The following is a 22,311-nucleotide window of genomic DNA, read 5'->3' on the forward strand; positions in this document are numbered from 1 at the left end:
CAGGTGTTTTGTGTATGTTATGGTAAACTTTTGTTGAATTTTCCTTTTTTCGGGTTACATAATTTTAATTATTGTTTAGGTCTGATGATGCTCTAGTCGAGCGAAACATGTAACCTTTGTAATTTTATTAAATGTATTTGTGATGCTGTAGATTTCTTGTTTTTATCTTTTATAAAAAAAAAACTCTCTTACTGTTTAGTATGTATCTAATTTGCTGTTTTTTATAGAAGAAGAAAACTGTTTTTGTGTTACATTATAATTGGGCATCTTTTTTTACATATAACATGTTGTTATAATGTTGGTTTATATACTTCGAATACACCCTTATCTGGTTCAGTGGAGTAGCTATATAAAGCTAGACTGCGCCAGGTTCAGGTACTTTGTTTATTTTTTTTTGTATGAAGTTTGTAATGAATTTGAATTTATATTATTAATAATATTATTATTATTAATCACGGAAAATCACGGAAAAGTCACATAAATAAACGCATTTAATCAATAAAAGTGTGCTCATTTGAAAACGAAATAGAACATAGTTTTGAAAACTCAGGTTATACAAAATGCTCGCGCGATCGTAAACTTAAAGTTTCTTATACGTCTTGCTATTAAAAAAAACGGAAAAGTTGGTGATAGAATCGAGAATATTTTGGTGAAGCCCTGGAAGTGTTTGTGGCTCTGGTAATGCAGCACAAGTAACAACTGATAATAATGGCTTGCCAGTTTTTCATAACCTACAACAATAACATAAACAAACCAGTATCATTTATCAAGAGTGCATCTAACCACATAATTTTTAATTTTTATTTTTCTCTGTGCATTAAACCTTAAGTAGTGTTAGACTGCAATATCAACACAGTTTTCCTCCCATGATCAAGCAATGTCTGGCTCTTGCACTAAGTGTAAGACTGCAGTTACTTGCAGAGAACCTAAAAGAAATGGGGAGGTTTTTGGTTACCCTTGCGACCATTGTAGAAGCATGGTCTGTCAAAGCTGCAGTGATTTAAGTGCTACTGAAATCAGGGCAGTGGTGTTAAGCAAGAGATCTATGCCCTTCTACTATAAAGAGTGCTTAGGCAGCGTCAAGCAGCTGCTGGGACTGATCGATCGTGTAGGAGTACTTGAAAGGGATGTGCTGAAGACTGAAATATCTAAACTGCCTGTTGTACTGGATGAACTTGAAAGGGTCAGGACAAAGTTGGATGCATTACTGGTGGAGGTTGCCTCATCTAAGATGCCATTGGCTTCTAATGGCAAGTCTCAACAACCACCACTTACTCAATCAAACGCCGAGGCTAGTAATGTTGTGTTGCAGGAAATTATGGAGAGGCAAAAACGTAACTGCCTATGGATTCCTACTGAAGAACAGGAGTAAGTTCTCAGGAAGAAAGATATACATTGAGTCTGACCTTACCCCAGCTCAGTTGGAACACCTTCATAAAGTCAAGGAAGAACTAAGGCTGCGCAGGGACCGTGGTGAGGATAACCTCTTTATTAAGTATAGCAATGGTATTCCCTTAAAAGCGGCAAAAAACCAAGGGCAACCACCTAATTTTAGTGGAAATATTTGAGAAATATTTACTAATAAAGAAAGAGTTGATATGCCTTACGGTATATTCCCGTGCATAAAGTCCAGTGCAACGATATATTAGAATGGTCACCCGTCAAAACACCAGCATTCCACCTGCCAAACAATGTCATCCACCTTCTATTTACATTGTTTGAGAAGTAAAATGCTGGTGTTTTGACGGGTGACCATTCTAATATATTCTTTTATTCTCAAATAGTAATATGACGTTTTACAAAATATGATATGTTATGTCAGTTGAAAAAAATAGGCAGGCGTGTCATTACAAAGCCTCCTGTTATTAATTGAATCAAAGCCATCTGTGCTGCTTTCATTGACTTTAATTATTCAATTCGTTTATTTTTTGACTTATTTATGAATCAATTTAAAAAATAATTATATAAAATTGTTGGGAAAAGTCTGAATTTCAAAAGTGGGGTTTGCAACAATGTGGTATCGATAGAAATAAAGTAAGGGCCAAAAATACTGGTTTGAAAATTTTAAATAATACTTGATTAAAAATGAAAACTGTCAACGCATTTATGGCACCCTAATAAAAAAATCATTTTTTGTATGAGTATTAGACAAAAACTAGCAAATGGAATATCATTATTCTCAGAATATTAATTTCTATCAAAATAATATACCAATTGTCCCATTTAAAATAAAAAAGTTTGCGTCACTTCCTGTTAAACCGGAAGAGATGGAAGAGAGCAGAATATGTCAAAAGATGCTTTTATAACTATTCTATCGATATATCAAATTTCTATTGTTTATCTTAAAAGGTAAAAAAGTTATTATATGTTCCCTTTTTTCTGTGTAAGCCGGTATATTTACCTCCAATCACCATCATGATAATGTCCAAATACTTGTAGAAAAATAATGATGAAAGCCATAAGAGGTTTCACAAGGCAAAATTGAAGGGTGGCCTGTTTACAGAACCGGAGGAATCCAATTGTGTAAGTTTTTCCTTGAAGACAGCAGGTGCCGAACATACAACTGGATCTTATCGGTTTCCCTCGAATCTCGGACATAATATTACCTTCTCCACCCAGGTATTCGTAACATAGTGATAAGAAATTGTAGATTACAAAAGCTGTGAATAAAATGTCAAAAATTAGAGTGCTTCTTTAAACTAGTGTATACAAATTTTAAATGGTTAAATTAAAAAAAAATTAAAGTAGTTTAATTTGAATGAGTTTAATAAACTATAGCATAGTAATGTAACATTTCCAGTATAATATTTTTCCTATCCGAGGAGGAATCATTTTTGATATCTTTTGACCAGAGGTCTCATATATTTTTAATTTGTTTGAAGGAAATGTTTTTATAAAATTTATTAAAAATGATAAAGTTGTCTTTGATTTATTCATGATCTCAACAAATCCTTTCACTAGCGCCCATATTAATTTAATAGGATTTCATTCGCGATAATATGTTGATAAGCGCATCACAGTTATTTTATGTTTTCGAAATTTGTGAATATTTGCTATTTCTAGTAAGTCTTTTTCAAACTTAATATTTTTATCAGTTAAGCCATCTATAATTTCTTCTCCAGGATCTAATATCTTTTCTATGTGCCGTGAATGGTAGCTAGCGTTGGCCAATACCACCACCGACTTAGCTAGAATTTTTTTTTCATTTCTCCAAAACAATTCTCGAAAACATCTGCAAGTTGTGTAATTATGAGCTTTTTCCTTTTTCCCGATGGCACTTTATTGCCCGTTGAGAGACCTGGCTGTCTTTTTATCTTCAAATTCAATTTCTATCAAGCATTTTGCTTATGCTTTTCTCATGCAAAATCCATATCTTTTAAAGTAAATCATAGCAATACTATCGTGTTAAACAAGCTCCATTAAAATTTTGTCCAAGGTTGGTTTTTTTTTTAAATAAAAAGAATGAACTTTTTTAAAACATTTAGTGAATACTTTAAGAAATTGTTAAGGCTTTTATATAAACCTAATATTTTAATGTGTTTTTGTGGTGATTTTCATTATGATTTTATTTTCAGATATAAAGAAGCAGTACATATTGTGGACGCATTTATCTCATATGGTCTTAAACTAATTTTTTGTGAACCTTCTAGAACTTAAGGATTATCCTGTACCTTGACTGATAATATAGTCACTAACGCTGCACTGTTTTCCGCTGAAACCTTTGAAGTGGCGTTTTCTGGTGATTGGGCTCAGATCCTGAGTTTTGACTTGGGAAACCCAATCAGTCACGATTTAGGCAAATTTTCTATCAGTTCTAGATCCTTTTCTAAGGAAAACACTTTTTTAACAACTTGTTGTCCAAAGAACATTGGCTGTCAGTCATTGAGACTCTGGATTTTAAAAGTAAATTTTCTTATTTCTTTGACATGTTCTCCAGTTTATTTAATATGAGCTTTCCTTATGTAAACAAATCGAAGCCATATCACAGAAAGTCTTATCAGTGGATAACACCATTATTAATTAATGAGGGCAAACAGTTGAGACTACTTCATACTCAACTAAAGATAGTTCATGACCATGAGTTACTGATCTCCTATAGAAGGAGATTGAAGGTACATGGAGAAAATATCGTAAATGCTAAAAAAGCCTATAGTTCAACAAAGTTGCTTACTTCTACAATATAACTCGAGCCTCATGGAAAATTATTAACTCAATCACCAACTTCTTAAGTCGCGGAACAAAGTGTGTTCCTAATTTGTTCCTAATTCCTATTTTCTAATACCTTTAATAATTTTTTTGTAGAGATAGTACGAAACATCACAGATAATTTTCAGGCACCCATGGGTATGATTGTGCCTTTCAACAGTTTATCCCAATCTCTTTTTCTATTCCCTCTCACTGAAGGTGAAACAGTTGAGATTATAAAATCTTCCTCCAGGAAAAAGTCATCCGGTGTAGACGAGGTACCTTGTTACTTATTGCTAGCATGTGGTGAGCATATTATCTCTCCACTTACCTGAAATCTTCTGAATTTATCATTTCAGTTTGGATATTTTCCTAAAGAGCTAAAAACAGCTGTTGTCATATCTCTTCATAAAAAGGGGGAGACAGCAGGAATGAGTAACTATAGGCCTATTGCTCTACTGTCTGTATTCTCAAAGATCTTCGAAAAATCCTTTAACTCTTTTCGGCAGTGCGGTACATAAATCGTACCACAAATAAATAGCTAAAAGATGCATAGTGGTACAAAAAATAAACCACCTTTCAAATTCATTTTCCTGTTCGACACAGCGACATATATTCTGTACCACATATCCCTACCATATATTTAATGAACATGGATGCGGATTTTTACTATACTGCATAAATATTTCCTGTCTTGACTGGTCAAACGCATTAGATGTTGCAAGAAGCACGTGTTTTTGTTTATAAATATTTAGTGTTGTTTTTATTTTGATAAGGTAAGCATTTCGGATTATTCTGTATTTTATTTGCGTTTTATGATTTATATATTTATGTAAAAAACATAAATGCAATAAAAATTAAGGAGTATGGTTTGAAAAAAACATAATTTTAATGAGTCCCTAATTTGTACCACTATGCAATAAGGGTATTTTCTTTTTTCAGGCTATGGCTTTCGCTGGCAGCAGTAAATATCCTATAGACTTAAAATTGGTCGATATGACTGAAAAAGAGTTCTACGACGAATTAAAAATGATAGATAAAGTTCCAAGTGATCCGGAATCAATTATTTCAGAAGAGTCCGACAATGAAAATGATTTCTGTGAAATACAGCCTAATGATATTATGATCATTAGTGATGATGACTCCAGCATGACGTCCCACGTTCAAGGTATTTACAAAAATCAAATAATCAACCACCTAAAGTTTCATGGTCTACTCAAAATTTACATCTAATAAACCCGGCCCAGCCGTTTACTGAGACTGAGAATCAAGGTTTATGTCTTGAGTTACTACAAAAGGAAGATCACCTATTGTCACCTTACTTTTTTTTAAATCTGTTTATAAGTGACGAGCTTATAGAAGACATTGTTTTTGAAACAAACCTATATGCTGAACAAGAATTTCAAAAAAATAACAAAAAATATAATCCTATAAATACAAAAGAAATGAAGGTTTGCCTTGGTCTTAATATTCTCATGGGAATCAAACCACTACCTAGTTATAGAGACTATTGGAGTATCGACAAAGACACGCACGATAATTACATTTCCCAGTTTATGGCTGTAAATAGATTCGGTTGGTTGCTTAGCCACGTTCACCTCAATGACAATAGCGTAATGCCAAAAAAAGGGGATGCAGGATTCGATAAACTGTATAAAGTTAGGCCCTTTATAGATAAAATTAAGGAGAATTTAAAAAAATATTATGATTGTACAAAAAACATCGCAATCGATGAATCAATGGTAAAATTTAAGGGGCGAAGTACGTTGAAGCAATATATGCCGAAAACGCCTATAAAACGAGGCTACAAAATTTGGACTTTAACTCTGGATTCATGCATGTGGTACAGTTCAGTCCTCATCTTCATCATCTTCCAAAAATGACTAAAGATAAACTTTTGAAGCAACGTGAATATGATTATTCAATAAGTTCTGATGGGATCAGTTTGATTAAATGGAAAGACAAAAAAGCAGTCCATATTTTGACCAATTATCATGATCCAACGGTAAAAAGCTCTGTGCAGCGAAAACAAAAGGATGGTAGTAAAATCCCTGTTCCTTGTCCTATGGCACTGGTGGACTACAATAGTAACATGAACTTTGTGGACCGTTTCGACCAAATGAAATCATCTTATGAGCTAGATCGTAAAAGTAAAAAATGGTGGATGAGATTTTTTCCATATGGATTGCTGCGTCGTCAATTCGTTCACTCTCTATCGACTAAAAGGTCTAAAAAGGTTACCCCTAAAAGATTTTCGTCCAAGAGTTGTTGATGGGTTATTGGCAGAACGTTACGTCCAAATTAGTGCAGATCATGAAACACAATCGGAACTTTCAAGAAAATAAAAAGAGTAGTACCAGACGAAGTGCGTTTCACGTCATCAGATCATCAGCCTGTAAGGACTACAAGACGAAGATGTGCCAGATGCAGTACCAGAATCCACCAAGTTCGTACTGAATGGTCTTGTACAGTGTGTAAAGTTCCGTTATGCTTAGGCAAATCTAAAGACTGTTTTCAAGAATATCACAAAACAAAGTAGATATTGTTAATTTTGATTATCAATTAGTAAAATACATCTGGTTTTCTGTTCATTTTTCATAATTGCCTCCTAGCGTTAGTTCAAGTTGCACGGTGGTACACATTTCGTACCACCAATTATCTATCAAACTGACATTTCATTTAAAAAAAAAATATAAAAAAATCTTTAAATTTTTATGAATTAGTTCAATTATGATTGAGAAAATTTAAAAAATCAGAACTTTTAGTATCTGTGCAATATGGGACTAGAAACAGGGAAAAATCTTGTGCCTGAAAGAGTTAAAAGAAGACTTATTGCGTTTTTAGATTTTTTTGCTATACTGTCATGTCATCAGGTTGGATTCAGGTCTGGACTCTCTACATCAGATGCTATAATATCTGTTTATACAAATATATTGAATAATTTTGAATTGAAGTTCAAATCTGTTGGTATCTTTTTTTATCTTACTAAAGCATTTTATACCATTAATCATGCTTTACTATTAAATAAAATCTTTCATTATGGTATACAAGGTCCGACTTATAAATCGCTTGAATCATGTTTGACAGGTAGAACCCAGGCTGTTAGATTGAAAGTTATTGGTCAGGTGACCATATCTGATTGGGCAACTGTCGTCACTGGGGTTCCACAGGGTAGTGTTGTTCGGCCCATTTTGTTTTTACTTTTTATTAATGACTTGCCTTTCCTGGTTAATGACAGCTACATAACACTTTTTGCCGACGATACATCAGCCGTTTTCTCGGGTACTGACTATCAGTCTATCCACTCAAAAGCCAAGTGATAGCTGATATTGCGGGGTGGTGCCAGAAAAATCCTCTTTGTTTGAATAGTTTAAAAACCAATTTCATTGTTTTCACTCCGATTCGTGCTATTCAGGACTTACTCCTTAGAGAGGAGTCATCAAGTAGCGTCATCCAACAACACTCCGCCAAGTTCTTGGGAATTGTAATTGTTAGACATCTATCGTAGAATTCTCAGGTGGAATCTGTGTGCAATAGATTGTCCCGCAGCAATTAACCATCTTGCAGCTTCCAGACTATGTGGATGCATATACACTTTTAAAAGCTTTTATTATGCCTCAGTGCATTCCACTTTATTGTATGCCTTATTAGCTTGGGGTAATTGCTCTAGTATTGGGAGAACGAACGAAAAAATCCTAAATATAATTGAATCGTTTATTGTTGAAAGGAGGGAAGTTACATTTTATAAAGTTTGAGAAAAATACAAAAAACTATTCTATAAGCTATATTGAATTATTTTTGATTGTATTTTTTCAGTAAAACTAATTAAGTACTAATAAGTATATAATATTAGTGTAAAACAAGGTAATTTTTTCTTTTTGTTTTTAAATAATTTTTATTTTTGTACATGTCACTTAGCCCCTTTCAACAACTTATAGAAAAATAAAACTTTTTATTCAAGAAATTATGTTTATTTAGAAAAAAACTCAAGACAAATGGAAAGGTATAACTTAATTATGTTTATTTTTTAGTTGGCCAGTCAACAATCTCGCTATAAAATGGTTTATGGTTTTCTGGAATATATTTTAAAACCAGCTTGATATGGTTTATCTTGGTTTCTTTAACTGGAATCTTGCTCGGATATGCCTTATTTGACGGCCATGTTACGATCCCAGCATTTGGAAATTTCAGATGAAACGTGCTAACACTAAAAGGGCTGTTAATAAAGGGGAAGCACTAAGATATCCAGGTTTCGAGGTATCATGCATAAAATGATGAAAGAGTGAAACTGAAAAATGTTGTTTTTCGTTTCGTTGTATGCCTCTTTTGCTTGTCTCTAGAGAAACAACATTCTTTTTATAAAATTTGATCCACCGGTTCTTAAAATCCAAAATGTCATTTTTATCTATTTCCATTACACCGAATTTCCTACTCGCACTTGACATAATTATCAATTGAGTAAACTTGTGTACAGAAAAAATTCTGTCGAAGCGCTCCAGAAGTTTTTTTACAATGCCAAAATCTCTATCGCACGGCAAAAACGAGTGCCCTCTAATCGGATACATCTGTTCTACTTTTTTAAATCTTGCTTCTACCAATATTCATACACATTCTGATGACTGTATTGTTTTTATTTTGCCCAGGGCAATTATCACAAAATAAAAGCACTTCCTCCATACTATCTGGAACATAGGGTTTTATGTAATGCAGCAAAAAAGAACATACCTCGTTCGGACCTTTACTGCCTTTGTCTTCGTGGTATATGTAAAAGAAACATTCACCGGTTTTAAAGTTGTGAATATTAAACACATTTACGGTCAATTGTGTAAGGTAAAACAGATCATGTACGGGAATTTCGGGAAGATGGAGGTTCTGCATATAATCAAACGATAAGGCTAACACACTTTCATTAGTTTTGCTACGAGTTTCGGCTTCCTTGAGATATGTGTAAAATTTTTTGGCTCTTCGTTTGTGGACAATTAGCTCAGCAGCAGCAGCAGTCCGTTTAGCCGCATCACCAAGTGAAGGACTTTTATTCTTAACTCCAAGCTCCTCACACTGGCAACACGTCTTCCTGGGTCGTTTACGTTTTACGTTTACTTCGTAAGTTGTTGAAAGGGGGCAAGCGACGTCGCATACCTCCTTTCTACACTAAATGCAATTTCGAAGCATAAAGTATATCCATGAAATGCATCAGCGCTTGCCTCTTTTCAACACCAAATGACGCGAATATAGAAAGAGAGAAGGATTTTCACAATAACTCAAAACAGTAGAAAATGGCGATTAACCCCTTTCAACAATAAACGATTCAATTAACATCTATATCTTGGAGTGCGCATGTCATCAGTACATAAAAATCTTTCCAACCACATGAGATCTAGAGAAATGCAAATAAATTATAGATCCCTTTTACCAGGTTGTCGCAGGTACAGGATGGTCCGGAAATTACATCTCTCAAAATTTTTATTTATCTCCCATGTAGAATAAAGATAGCTAAGTTTTTTCCAACTTTTAAGAAATCTCTTAGGAACATGTTAGCTGACTGTCCTTTTTACTCATTGACAGAGTTCTTTAACTGTAGATTTATTGACTAAATTTAGTTAAATTTGTTTCCTTTCATATTTTTGTAATTTTATACTATTTTTATTAGCATTGTAGTTTTTTATTGACAATTCTTATACATTGTTATAATGTCGATGGAAATAAACGAATTGATTTGATTTCAAACTACATTCCTCAAGAACTCTGGCTTTGGAGGTTCTGCTTGTCCTGCCAGTGATTCAAGAACATTCCTCATTTTATTCATTAACTAGGTACTAAGTTGGATATTCATTAACAAGATACTATGCTCATGGATGACCACAAAAGTCATAAGAATTTACATTTTATTACTCTATACTCTCTATTAATTTATATACCTACCTTCATAGCAATCTCTTACAGTAAAGAAGTAAACATAATAACTCTCTGAGTTAAAAAACAGTAGACTGATCCAAGAATAGGTCGCATAAATGGGAACTATAAATAAAATTCTAACAATCCAACGCTGTTCTGTTGGGTTTGTGTACCACCTTAAGTGGTGGTAGATCTAAAACAAAAAGTTTATAATTAATAGATGAGTAGAATTACAAATAATAAATATTAAAAACTATAAAATAATGGACTAGGAAATAACTATGATAAGCGTACGAGTACAAAACATCTATCTCGTAATTGGTTTCTTTCATAAATTCATAACAGTTTTTCCATGCATATATACCCATATAAATAAAATGCATGTAACAGATAACTCCATATGGGTGAATTTGATTAAAATGAAAATTCTATTTGCTTTTTATCAGCCTGTGTACATATTTTTTTATTTTTAAAACATACTTTTTAAATGTGAAATGTAATGTAAGGCAAGCCAAATATTTTATTTCAGAAAATAACTGTTATATAAAATGCCATCTGAGCTGATTGCTTGCGAATAGTTTATGTCATTAAACCCAGAACAATAAAAAAACTTGTACACTTAGGAAGAAATTGTATTATTCAGCTAAAACAACAAGTATCATTTTACATTTCTTAAGAACAAGGAATAAAAAGTTCAAATAACTGGCCTTGAACCGACCCAACCGCTTCGTTCATTTCATTTCTTACTTTAAGGTGAAATACCTGATCTGGCTATTTTTGTAATCTTCTATATTGAAGGCATAGAGTAAGGTATATTCCTGTAGGCAACAAATTGTAATTTAATAATGAAGTGATATTATGTTAAATTCTGTAGGCTCTTATATAAAATTTCGGTATTCTGAGCCCAACAATGTTTCTTTAAAAACTTGTTAACGAATATAAGAGAATGGTATTTAAAATTAAATATGCAGGTCAAATGTTAACCTTATCCTTGGTATAAAAGGAAGTAAATGTTTAAATGATAAAGTTTTATCTATGTTGGTTTTTAAATACATGTAAAAATTGCTAGTTAGAAGCAACAATATTAGGCCATGTTTAAATTCCATACAAACTAATTTAAACTAGTTCTTGTCCCAGATAACGATTCGAAAAACGAGAAATTAAAGTTAATTAAATCTGAGGCTATTAATACGTGATAGCCTGATACGTGCACAATTATTGATTGCATAGATAAAGTTGTGCCTGTATATTCTTATTAGAAAATTTCAAAATGTGTAAAACCCAAAATAAACCAAAGGAAAGTATTTAATTTTAAATGCTAATGCAATATTTTTTCCTTATTTGCTAATGACCTCAAACCATTCACAAAGATTCTAAATATCAAGGAAAGTGAAAGCTATCGTCTTGTTTATGTTATCCGTTTTGGTTTTAACAAAAGTGATCTTATAATATGTCGCGAATAATATAATAGCGAATAAAACTGAATATGTTTTAACGCTATATTAAACTTAAATATTATAATTTTACGCTGGAGTAAATAACCGGGACGGACGGTATTCATTATACACTAAGGTACAAGTTCAAAGACATCCAATAAAAAAGAATAAATGAGTTTAATTTGCTATGTTTAAATATATTTTGTTGGTAATTGATTTAAGGAATACATCATGATAATAAACATACAACTTTGTTAATATAAGCGAATAAAGTTAATGATTGGACCTGTATATTTTATTTTATCTTAAACCCATTATTATCAGACCAATTTATCACTAATTAAATAAACAATATCTAAATGAATATTTAGCCGCGTATTTTATTTGAGTAAATAAGATTTAATTTGTGCTATACAATTTATGGTGGGTATTACTAATATGATGATTCAATGTTCTCTGAAAGTCCTTGACATCAGAACATTTTTTGTTAAAGAAAAAAATGTATTGTCTTTTCTAAAAACAATATCTTTGTGAAGATAGAAATTACCAAATAATTTAATAAATTTTAAAATATTTCATAATAAATTAAAATGTTGGTGGTTTCATGAATCATCACTTAAGTTTACTGTCACTTAATCAAGGATTTCTTTAGTTCAGCAGAATTTAATTTTTAAGGCCATCTTGCTTTAAAAAAAAACAGTAAAACCCCATTCAGGACAACCACTATACACAAATACAATACAATTCAGTAAAACCACTTGTTAATTAAACCAGTTTTTTTGTGCGTGGCATAAAACTGGCTTATCTTTAAGGAGCACTATGTTTCAGCTAATTTCACAAGTCATTTTCATGAAATTTTAAAATTTTAATTGTTAAATGTATTTCTTAAAAATCACAATAAGTATAAGAAGCAAGATAATGCTTGTTGGGTATTCTTTTTTTACTGTTTTTCCATTTATATTCTCTAAATACTAGTATTTTTTTTAAATTATGATATTTTGCAGTATATTTAAGGCATTATAAAAGGCATATTATGAGAATGTATCTATTTCCCGAGACATTCCAATTAGCTATCCTAGACTTAGCCAACAGTCTCTTAATAGGATATGGGTTGATTAGTACATGTGTATTTTTATTTGCTTCCATATAAAACATTGTTTATTTATTCATTAAAAGATTCTATCAGTATTTTGATTTCAAATTTTTTTATCATTGCAATCTATATGATTTTTCTAAAAAATTAAAATAACTGCATCTCTATGAAAATAATATTGCTTGGTTAACCCTCGCCGTACCGAATATGGGTCTTCGATGACCCGAAACTTAAAAAACCTGAAATATCTTTTGCTTCCCTGATTTTTTTTCAGTGAGCGTCCATGAATTCACAAATTTTATCATAACAATGCTTCATTTGGTAAAAATTTAAGAGAAAACTAATTTTTTTTTCTTCAAAAAATGGATGGGTCACCGACGACCCGGTTTTGGGATAAATAGGTATATACTAAAACTCCCTTTTTTACAGATCTAAACAAGATAAGTTGCGTATATTTCCAATTTATTGCTTTGTTGTTCAGTTTACTGTCGAACGCAGCAATGCCAGATCTACCGTTTTCATGCTTTAGTTACCGGTCTACCGCAAAGCTGTTTATATCTACCGTTAAAAGTTCTACTCAAATTTTCAAATTACTTTCCAAAAAATAGAGAAGAATTAATAAATATTAGTTATTACGTTTTGGTAATTTGCCCATGTCTAAAAAAAACGTCTTCGCACATGATAAATAGTCAATGGTTTAATAGACAAATTGTTGGTCTTTTTAAATATATATTAACGTTTTGTAGTTAAGGTTTTTAGTGAGTTTATAACAGAGCTAACAATGAGGAACGTAAAATGTCAAAAAAAAATTATTATTTTTTAATTATTACATATTGATGACAATGATATAATTTTGATAACATAATATTTAAAAACGTGTCATTAATAAACCCTAAATGTATTTTTGAAGGCACATGGGAATCCATAAAATATATACCTTCATTAACAAATTTTCCAAAGTTAGTAGCAGATAATGATTATTTGTTTTCATTATCAAAAAACTACACTAACTATCTTCAGCTTCAATAGATGCCATTCATCAGTTGAAGCTGTAGAAAAATAATTTGCCTCATTTATCCGCAGATGCAGAAAGGAAATTTTCACAAATTAATTTATTACAAACAAAACAATAGAACAAACTACCCACTAACAGTATTTTTGGTCTGATGCTTTAGAAAGAATACATTAGTTATATCTTATCTATGGAATATATAGGGCAGTTAATGCTATAACTAAAACATTAATCAAGAATTGTTATCATATCATAATAATAATAATAATAATAATAAAATTAATAATATGTACAAAAAATCCGATCACCTTTTTGATTCAGACTGAATTAAATATGGACATTTAGTCAGATTGTAAATATGTAGGAATGAAAACTTTTTACCGCCTAAGATTTTATGATTTGGCATTTAACTATGTATTATGTCAATTTATTTTTAACATTTCTTGATTCACAGAAAATATACAGTATAAATGTTAAATTAGTATTACCACTCATAAAGTCTTAGACGGTGACGACTTTAGCGAACTTTTGTTAGGTATTTATTTTGATATTATAATTTTTATTGATCATAACTATATTTTTGTGTTTAATAGGTTTTAAAATAAAAAAACGATGTGTCTAATAATCTTATTTGTTGTTTTAAATACAAAAATAAATCTGCCGTTTTATCTTTGAATCTACCGCTTTTTTGATGATAAATCTACCGCTTGGGGTCATTTTAACCTGGCAACACTGGTCGAACGTTACTGTGAGAGGGTTATTTTATTTTTCAATAATAAATAGTAATGTCTAAAAATAAGGGTTTATCCGACAAGGAATTCTACGAAATATTGATGCATTCTTCAGATGACGAGTGCGAAACCGAAATACTTTTGGAACAGGCATTTAGTGATTTGTCAGATGATGAGGACACCTTGGATGAAGAGCCTGAGATACATGACGGCAATCTTTCATTTCAAGAGTTAGAAGAAGAACAAATACATTTACCTGATCCATTAGAAGACGAAACAGTGAGCAATAAACAGTCGTACGATGTTGATAATCGCACTTGGCATACTGTGCTGGCTGAACATGCAATATCTTGCAAGAAAATAAAGGTCTCACACATAAAAGCAAAGATATAAATTCTATCATTGACTGTTTTAAGCTGTTCTTTTCTAATGATTTAATAGATATTATTATAAAATACAAAACAAAAAAGCTAAAGACTTTATAAACACCTATAATGAAAGTCATGAAGTCAAGATGGAATCATGGATTGAGGTAGGCACTACAGAATTTCTCTTTATTCTTACTGGTAGATTTCAAGAATCAAGAGAGTGTACGTAGTTTATGGTCGACTACAAAGAATGCATTCACCAGGCCTATTTATCAGGCTACTATGTCCAGAAATAGGTTCACTGACATTTTACGTCACCTTCGTTTCGATGATCTATCTACAAGGGCTGAGAGAAAAAAGTAGGATAATCTTGTTCCGATTCGTGAGATCACTGAGATATTTGCTGAGAATTTCATCTTACAATCCTTCAGCTTTTGGAACTATTGATGAGCAATTGGTAACTTTCTGGGGTCGTTGCTCATTCAAAGTTTACATACCAAGTAAACCGGGCAAATATGGTATAAATAATACCATATAATGGGCCCTTTGTGATGCTGAAAATTTTTATTGCTGCAATTTTGAAGTGTATTTAGGAAAAATTAATGGAATTGTAGAAAAGAATCAAGGACCTCAAGTTGTTAAAACTTTAGCAAGCCACTGGTATCACATGGACGAAATATAACCACTGATAATTTTTTCACCTACATCACTTCAGCAAAAGATCTTTTGTCCCAGAATCTAACAATTGTGGGGACAGTCCGCAAAATATGGGAAAGAAACTTAAACCTAAAAAATCTACTGGCCCAGATGAAATTCCTTCTTATATCTATAAAGGTTGTACTGAGCTTTTAACAAAACCCCTAGTGTATCTTTTCAACATGTCAATTGAACAGGAATCCTTTCCAGATATTTTAAAGTTATCAATGATCTCAGCAATTCATAAAAATGATATGTCAAATTATAGGCCTATTCACCTCTTAAATTGTTTATCTAAAATTTTTGAAAATATTCTCTATGATAATTTATATGAACATGTTAAACATAAAATTAACAAGTGTCAGCATGGTTTTGTTAATGATAAATCCACAGTGACAAATCTGTGTATCCTCTCAGAACAAATCTCTAAGGCAATTGAGTCTAAGGAGCAGTTAGATGTGCTATACACCAATTGTGAGAAGGAATTTGACAAGGTAGATAACTGTGTGCTTTTAAATAAATTGGTTGGCTTTGGTTTTTCTAAAAAAGCTGGTAATTTCATGAAATCTTATTTATCTGGGAGAAATAACATGGTTAGGATTGGTAATTGTCTATCAGATATGTCAACCTCAGGTGTTCCCCAGGGTAGCAAGCTTGGTCCCTTACTTTTGTTCTTTTTATTAATGACCTGCCTGATTGTGTCTCCTCATCTGTAAGTCTGATGTATGCTGATGATTTTAAACTATTGCTGTCAAGGAAGATGCTGTAAAATTAAAAAATGACCTGTGTTCTGTGGTTGATTGGTTCAAGATTAATAAGATGTCCCTTAATGTTCAAAAATGTGCTGTGGTCACTTTTACTCGTAAAGTTAACTATTTTCTTGAAGACTACTATATTGATAGTACTAAAATTCTAAGAAAAAACTTTCTTAGAGATTTGGGAGTAACTTTTCAGACCAATATGAAATTTTATTGTCACTATAGTGAAATAATTAATAAGGCTTACCGTTCTTTGGATTTTGTAATAAGAAACAGTAAAAATTTTAAAGTCAGCACTATCATTAGACTTTATAATGCCCTTGTTAGGCCACATATGGAGTATGCCTCTACTATCTGGTAACCTGAAGCATCATCACATTCAGACATGATTGAGAAGGTACAGAAAAGATTTTTAAGATTTCTGTATGTCAGAAAGAACAAAGAATACCCATATATGGTGTCATACAGGGCAATGTTAAAAACGTTTGACTTCCAGATGCTTTGTACCAGAAGGTTGAATACATTTCTTTTAAGATACCAAAGACTAGATTAAGAATAACTAATAAAGAGCTTTTTTATATAAATAATTTTAATACTACATCTCCAATCAATAATACGTTAAGGATTTGTAACAATGTCCTAAATGGCTTTGAAGATGTAGATATATTTAATATCAGGGTTAAGGAAATTAGGAGGTTGCTTGAACATCAGGACATAGTTAAGGGACATAGTTAAGGACTCATGTTTTACTTTTTTCTTCTTATCTTTTTTTTCTGTTAGGGTTAGTGTTATTGTCATGAAATTATTTTAATATGTTTTTTGTTTGTTTTTTTTCCTGTTATAGGCTTTACATGTAATTACTATTACCCGATTAATAGTGTTTGTAAAGTTTTTGAAATAAATAAATAAATAAATAAATAAATATGAATTTTGTTATTAATAATGAATATTGTTAGTAATTAAGGCTACAGGAATACATTATTTCACTTGTGTCATAATTTAATTTTAGGAGTGATGTATAATAAACTTGGTGCATGAAACAAATTTCTAAAACTCAGATCTAGAGATAGGATTATACACATGTTCGTACTGTACATTTTCTAAATAAATAAATAAAATAAACTTACTTGAGTGCAGGTAACAAACAATGCAGCCCAAACAAAAAATCCTGCAATACCCTGAGCAAGTTTGGTCTGCAAAAAAATGGGTTCGGAGGGCTGCGAATGGACGTGGTTATCGGTATCAACGACGGCGGCAGGCGTCGTATTCCCCACGAATGCCGCTGCTACCGCCGCGACAGTGCTGCTGAGCGTAGAAACAGTATCTTGTGGCATATTCCTAAAATTGAGGAAATTACTAAAGCCTTAGTAATCAAATAAATATCAGAGTGGTTAAAAGAAAAAACTGGCTTTAATGTATAAAGTAAAAATCAGTTCAAAACTAATTTAATTTTTTTAAAGCAAATCTTGAGACTTTTAAAAGATCAAATAAAATGCCTAGAAAATTTAACAATATTGATCCTAGTGGTATTAGAATAGCGTCAGCAACAAAACTGACAAGATATAGTTGCTACCAGACATTTATTTTGTCACATAACATTTATTGAATTTATTTTGTTCATCTATCAAAAAACGTGCACTCTCTTTTATCAATATTATCTGAAATAACTTCTACACTATCTGCCTAAAATCTGTTAGTGTTCTGCAATGGTTTCATTATACCGGTCAAAGTCAATGTCTGTGAAATCTGCTTTTTTTTTTTTCCTTTTAGGCTAGGTATGCCACATTCTTTTACTATCCCCCTTGCACATATCTGTTATGATGAAAATAACTTGTTTTTTCACAGCATATTAACGAAGCAACGTTATTGCATAGCATTTGATAATAGGTCCAATCCAAATCTCTTTTGTTATGCAAAACTGTATGCTTTATCTCTTCCCTTTTGCATGTCCTTTACCTTATTATTGACCCATGAATATTTTGTTAAAATCCTTTTCCTTTTTGGAGTAACTTTATGCACAGCAACTCTTACAATATACATTAAATCTGCATATACAATGTTTACATCAAAAGTACTCAGCACCTACTAATTCAGCAGTGATTTTTAATATATTATTAAAATTTCTCTAAAAAACATTATCCTGACTACTATTATTAGCATCTTGCATCAATAATTCTACCCCAATGATTTCATGATCACTAATGACAATCAAATTCCTAGGTATCTCAATAACATCATAGTCGTTTGTCATAATGTGGTCAATTAAAGATGCAGAAATGCTGGTTACCCTTGTTTCCTTTTCTACAATTTGGCGAAATCCCACTGCATTAATAACTGCTTTTAAGTTTTTTGCCTTGGCCTCATTTGTAAGAAAATCAATGTTTAAATCTCCTCAGAGCAAAACTCTCCTGTTGACAAAGATCCTTGTTTAATTGATTGCCTAAATAATCTAAGGAAATATTGCAATCTGAGTTTGGAGACCTATAGGTAGTTCTGACCATAATGTTCTCTTTATTTAAAGAGGATTGACCAAAACGAATAATCCAATGATGATTTTTTCATATAATAAATTTAAAACAAGACTTCATGTACATAATTGTGCCACCGGTATGCCTGCTTTTCAAAAAACTTATGACTGTATCATATCCTGGTATGTTTATTTCATGTTCATTTATGTCAGAAGTAACATGTGTTTCGCTGATACAAATAATCAGTTATCATTTTGTGTATTTTTTAATTGCTCTATATATTATTGTTTGGCAACATGGGAAGGTTGTAGTATATCTATGAAGTATTGGTGTTTGTTTCAATAACCTTGTGATGTTGCCAAATTTTTTCCAAGGAATTTCCGAGGGAGGGATGGCCATCACAGGCTTCTTGTATATGGGGTTCTATGAGTTCGTGGGTAAAGTACTAACACAATTCAATATTGTGTTATTTCTTATAGTTTTTCTTCTACTCTTTGGTATACATTTCTTATCAAAAATACTATGATTGAAATTAACATCTACAATTTTTAAAACTTTATGAGCATATTTATAGTTTGTACATTCTAAGTAAACAACTGAGTTACACTCTTCCCTCTTGTGAGTCTTGTTACAGAGTGGACAAATGATATGTGGCTGTTTATAATTAAAGATGTTGTAACCATATTGCCAACATTTGAATTGTATGGACAATGTGTGGATTCACTTTTCGAATGCATTGTGCTCCTTTGCTTAAAAAATTAGGAATATACTCTCTTTACTTGAACAAAGTATGCTTTTGCCTAACTACACCAGCAGACACAGACTTGTGTGCATTGTGATAAACCAGGATTTGGCAAATGTTAAAACATGGTGTGATGTTAACCATTTGTCTTTTAATGTCTCTATGACAAATATCTTAAATTTCAAGTGTAGTTTGGATGATGTGCATTTGGGTCTACAACATGTTAATGTTACAAATTGTAATACATTTTTCGGGTTATTTATTGGTGATAAACTAAAGTTTAATAAACACATTGAGAAGCTTTGCACTAAATTGGCATCTGGCTGTTTTGCGATTAGAACAATTAAGTGCGAGCTAAATAAGAGTATTGCTAGAAAAGCTTACTTTGCCTTGATTGATTCTCACCTGGCTTATGGGGTTTGCTTCTGGGGAACTTATCTCTTTCTTTATTTACTTCTGTGTTCATTTTACAGAAGTGTGCAGTTCGATATCTGTGTGGGCTTAATTTAAGGACTTATGAAATTAATTAAATTAAGACTCATGTAGGCCTTATTTTATAAAGGAAAATATACTGACTCTCTCTTCAATTTTTATTCTTGAGACAGCTTGCTTAATGTATAAGAAATATTACTCTGTATTTAACTCTATTAACTTAAATAATACCAGGTCAACTTTTAACACAAATTTACCAATACCTACTTCTAATTTGATACAAAATTCAATTTTTTACAAGAGCAAACAAATATTTAATTATCTTCCCCAGTCATTATGGGAGATTCAAACATATAAATATTTTCGACAGCAGGCAAAAACAATCCTGCTTCATAAGGCATTTTATAGCTTGGAGGAATACTTCACAGAGCAACTTTGAACTTAGTTATGTTTTAATAGACACTATGTGATGTCTATTGTTTGAGTTTGTAACATAAGTACTGTTATTAGCATTATAGCAATATGTCTACAGCACTATTATAGCAATATTGATGTAGACATATTTTAGATTTTGATTTCTTACTTGTATATTTGTCTTGTGCTATTTATTTTGATGTTACACTAATATGTTTTAGATTAATGATTAATTTTCTCAGTTGTTGATTGTTTTCAAAAAGAAATATATATATATATATATATATATACCACAGCTTTGTTAACAACACCTTGGTGTTTTAGGTGAATAAAGCTTTATTTGATTTGATTTGATTTAATTTAACAATGGTTCCTTGGCCTCCAATTTTGCATCTTTTCACTTCAACTGATAAATCAACTGGATTAAATTTTTTATGCACAAAATTTTTGGTTATTTTACTTACTAACTTATTTTAAGTTTTTGGGTTTAATTATTAATGGCGGGAATGTACCACTTTTCTTAACAATAGTTGACCACTGTTGCTTTTGGTTTATGGGTAGAGATGTACTTATATAATTTTCAAGAAGACATTGTTTAAGGACTTAAGTCTTTTGGCAATGCTTATATTCCTGTTTACCAGATTGACACAATCATCGCAACACCAAAACAAATTCTTACTATCTAATAATGATGTATACACTGTTAACTGAAGGAAGCCTGCAATATTTGTAGTGAAAAAAGTGATGTCAACAGTTAAGTGGTATGAAAGCAAGTTTTAGTGATAGTGAACATACAAATTTAGGTAATACAAGATCAGAGATCCAAACCATCAATTTATTTCAATTTCAAGTAGGTATATACTTTAGTGATTTGACAATGTACCTACCACTAAATACACCTTAGTTTAGATTATTTAACTAACACTTAATCTAACATGATCTTGAGAAATACTGAAAACATATGACAGTGAAATATTCCCAAAAACCTTGATGTCAAGAACCACAAAAATTCCATGCCCTAGTTTCTTTAACCATGCATAGATCTAGGAGCCTATATTAATTTGATCAGTAACTAGCTCATAACAAATTTCAGGTGAAATAAGAAAGTAAAAAAAGATTAATTCTTAATCAGAGTAATCAACAAGGATTATCAAATTTCTGCCTATGAATTTTAGTTTAGAATATACATATGGTGCTAAATTTACCTGAGAATCAACTTTGATTTTCCGATATATGGGTCCACTTGGAAAGAACGTATATCCTTTAAACTACGTAAATATTGTCTTTTGATCACTAAATATCACTAAACTCCGCACAAAATACATAATTTCCGAATTATGTTATCCATCATTGGCTAGGAGCTGCCAAAATTTTAATAAACGCAAACAAAAAGTCTGACGAAACGTTGTTAGCCAGTTCGCTATTCAATAATTTTTGCTAATTGTTTTGATTCTGCGCTGACAAATGGAGACGTCAACAATGACAATACTTCTTCTTTTCTTCTTGTTTCTTGCTATGGCGTGTTGATCCGTGGTACTTAATCATTTTCATAAAAATAGATTTGAACTATAAAAAGAAATTTGCTTCCTCTCAGGCGTATTATGTTACTAAAATTCTCATTATATAGCCCACAGAACACATATATATCGCGAGGGGTTAACCAAAAGTAAATACCGCTTCGTACAAGCGATATTTGGCATTTACCACAGAACACAAATATAGAGAAATGCATGTTGCCTAATGAACAGACAGAAATTCTGTTGACATTTATCTGGAGTACCAGTGACTCATAAGAAATGGTTATATGTTGGAAGGGTGTCCGTACAATAGTCACATCTGATGGCTTTCAAGAAGTCCGTGTGAGTACCATTATTAATTTTGTCAAAAATCAGGCGAAGATAGATGACAACAAAGACGTTGTTGTATATCAGCTATCTTCTCGTAATGCCATAAAATCATTTAAAGTTGGTGTAAGTGACAAATATTATGACATAATTTCTGATCAATCTTTTTGGCCAGATGGAATTGTATTTCGTCCATATGAATATAAACCCAGAAATTCAAATCTAAATTTTCAAAGA

At 31.7% G+C, this 22,311-nt stretch overlaps 1 protein-coding gene across 4 annotated transcripts in view; it reads right to left on the reverse strand.

Moving 5' to 3' along the window:
- Positions 1 to 21,672, reverse strand: part of LOC126734492 (transmembrane protein 184B) — a 43,033-nt gene extending 21,361 nt beyond the window's left edge. The window contains exons 1-4 of one of the 4 annotated variants that reach the window (XM_050438149.1): positions 21,436 to 21,672; positions 17,302 to 17,512; positions 10,108 to 10,273; positions 2,402 to 2,660 (exon numbers count right to left, since the gene is read on the reverse strand). In XM_050438149.1, coding sequence (XP_050294106.1) covers positions 2,402 to 2,660; positions 10,108 to 10,273; positions 17,302 to 17,508 — 632 coding nt within the window. In that variant the 5' untranslated portion in view covers positions 17,509 to 17,512; positions 21,436 to 21,672. The remainder of the gene's footprint in view (positions 1 to 2,401; positions 2,661 to 10,107; positions 10,274 to 17,301; positions 17,513 to 21,435) is intronic. The other 3 variants (XM_050438161.1, XM_050438154.1, XM_050438169.1) reach the window with 3 other exon arrangements.
- Positions 21,673 to 22,311: the final 639 nt, after the last annotated feature.

This window comes from Anthonomus grandis, chromosome 1, assembly GCF_022605725.1.
Source record: "Anthonomus grandis grandis chromosome 1, icAntGran1.3, whole genome shotgun sequence".
Taxonomy (NCBI): domain Eukaryota; kingdom Metazoa; phylum Arthropoda; class Insecta; order Coleoptera; family Curculionidae; genus Anthonomus; species Anthonomus grandis.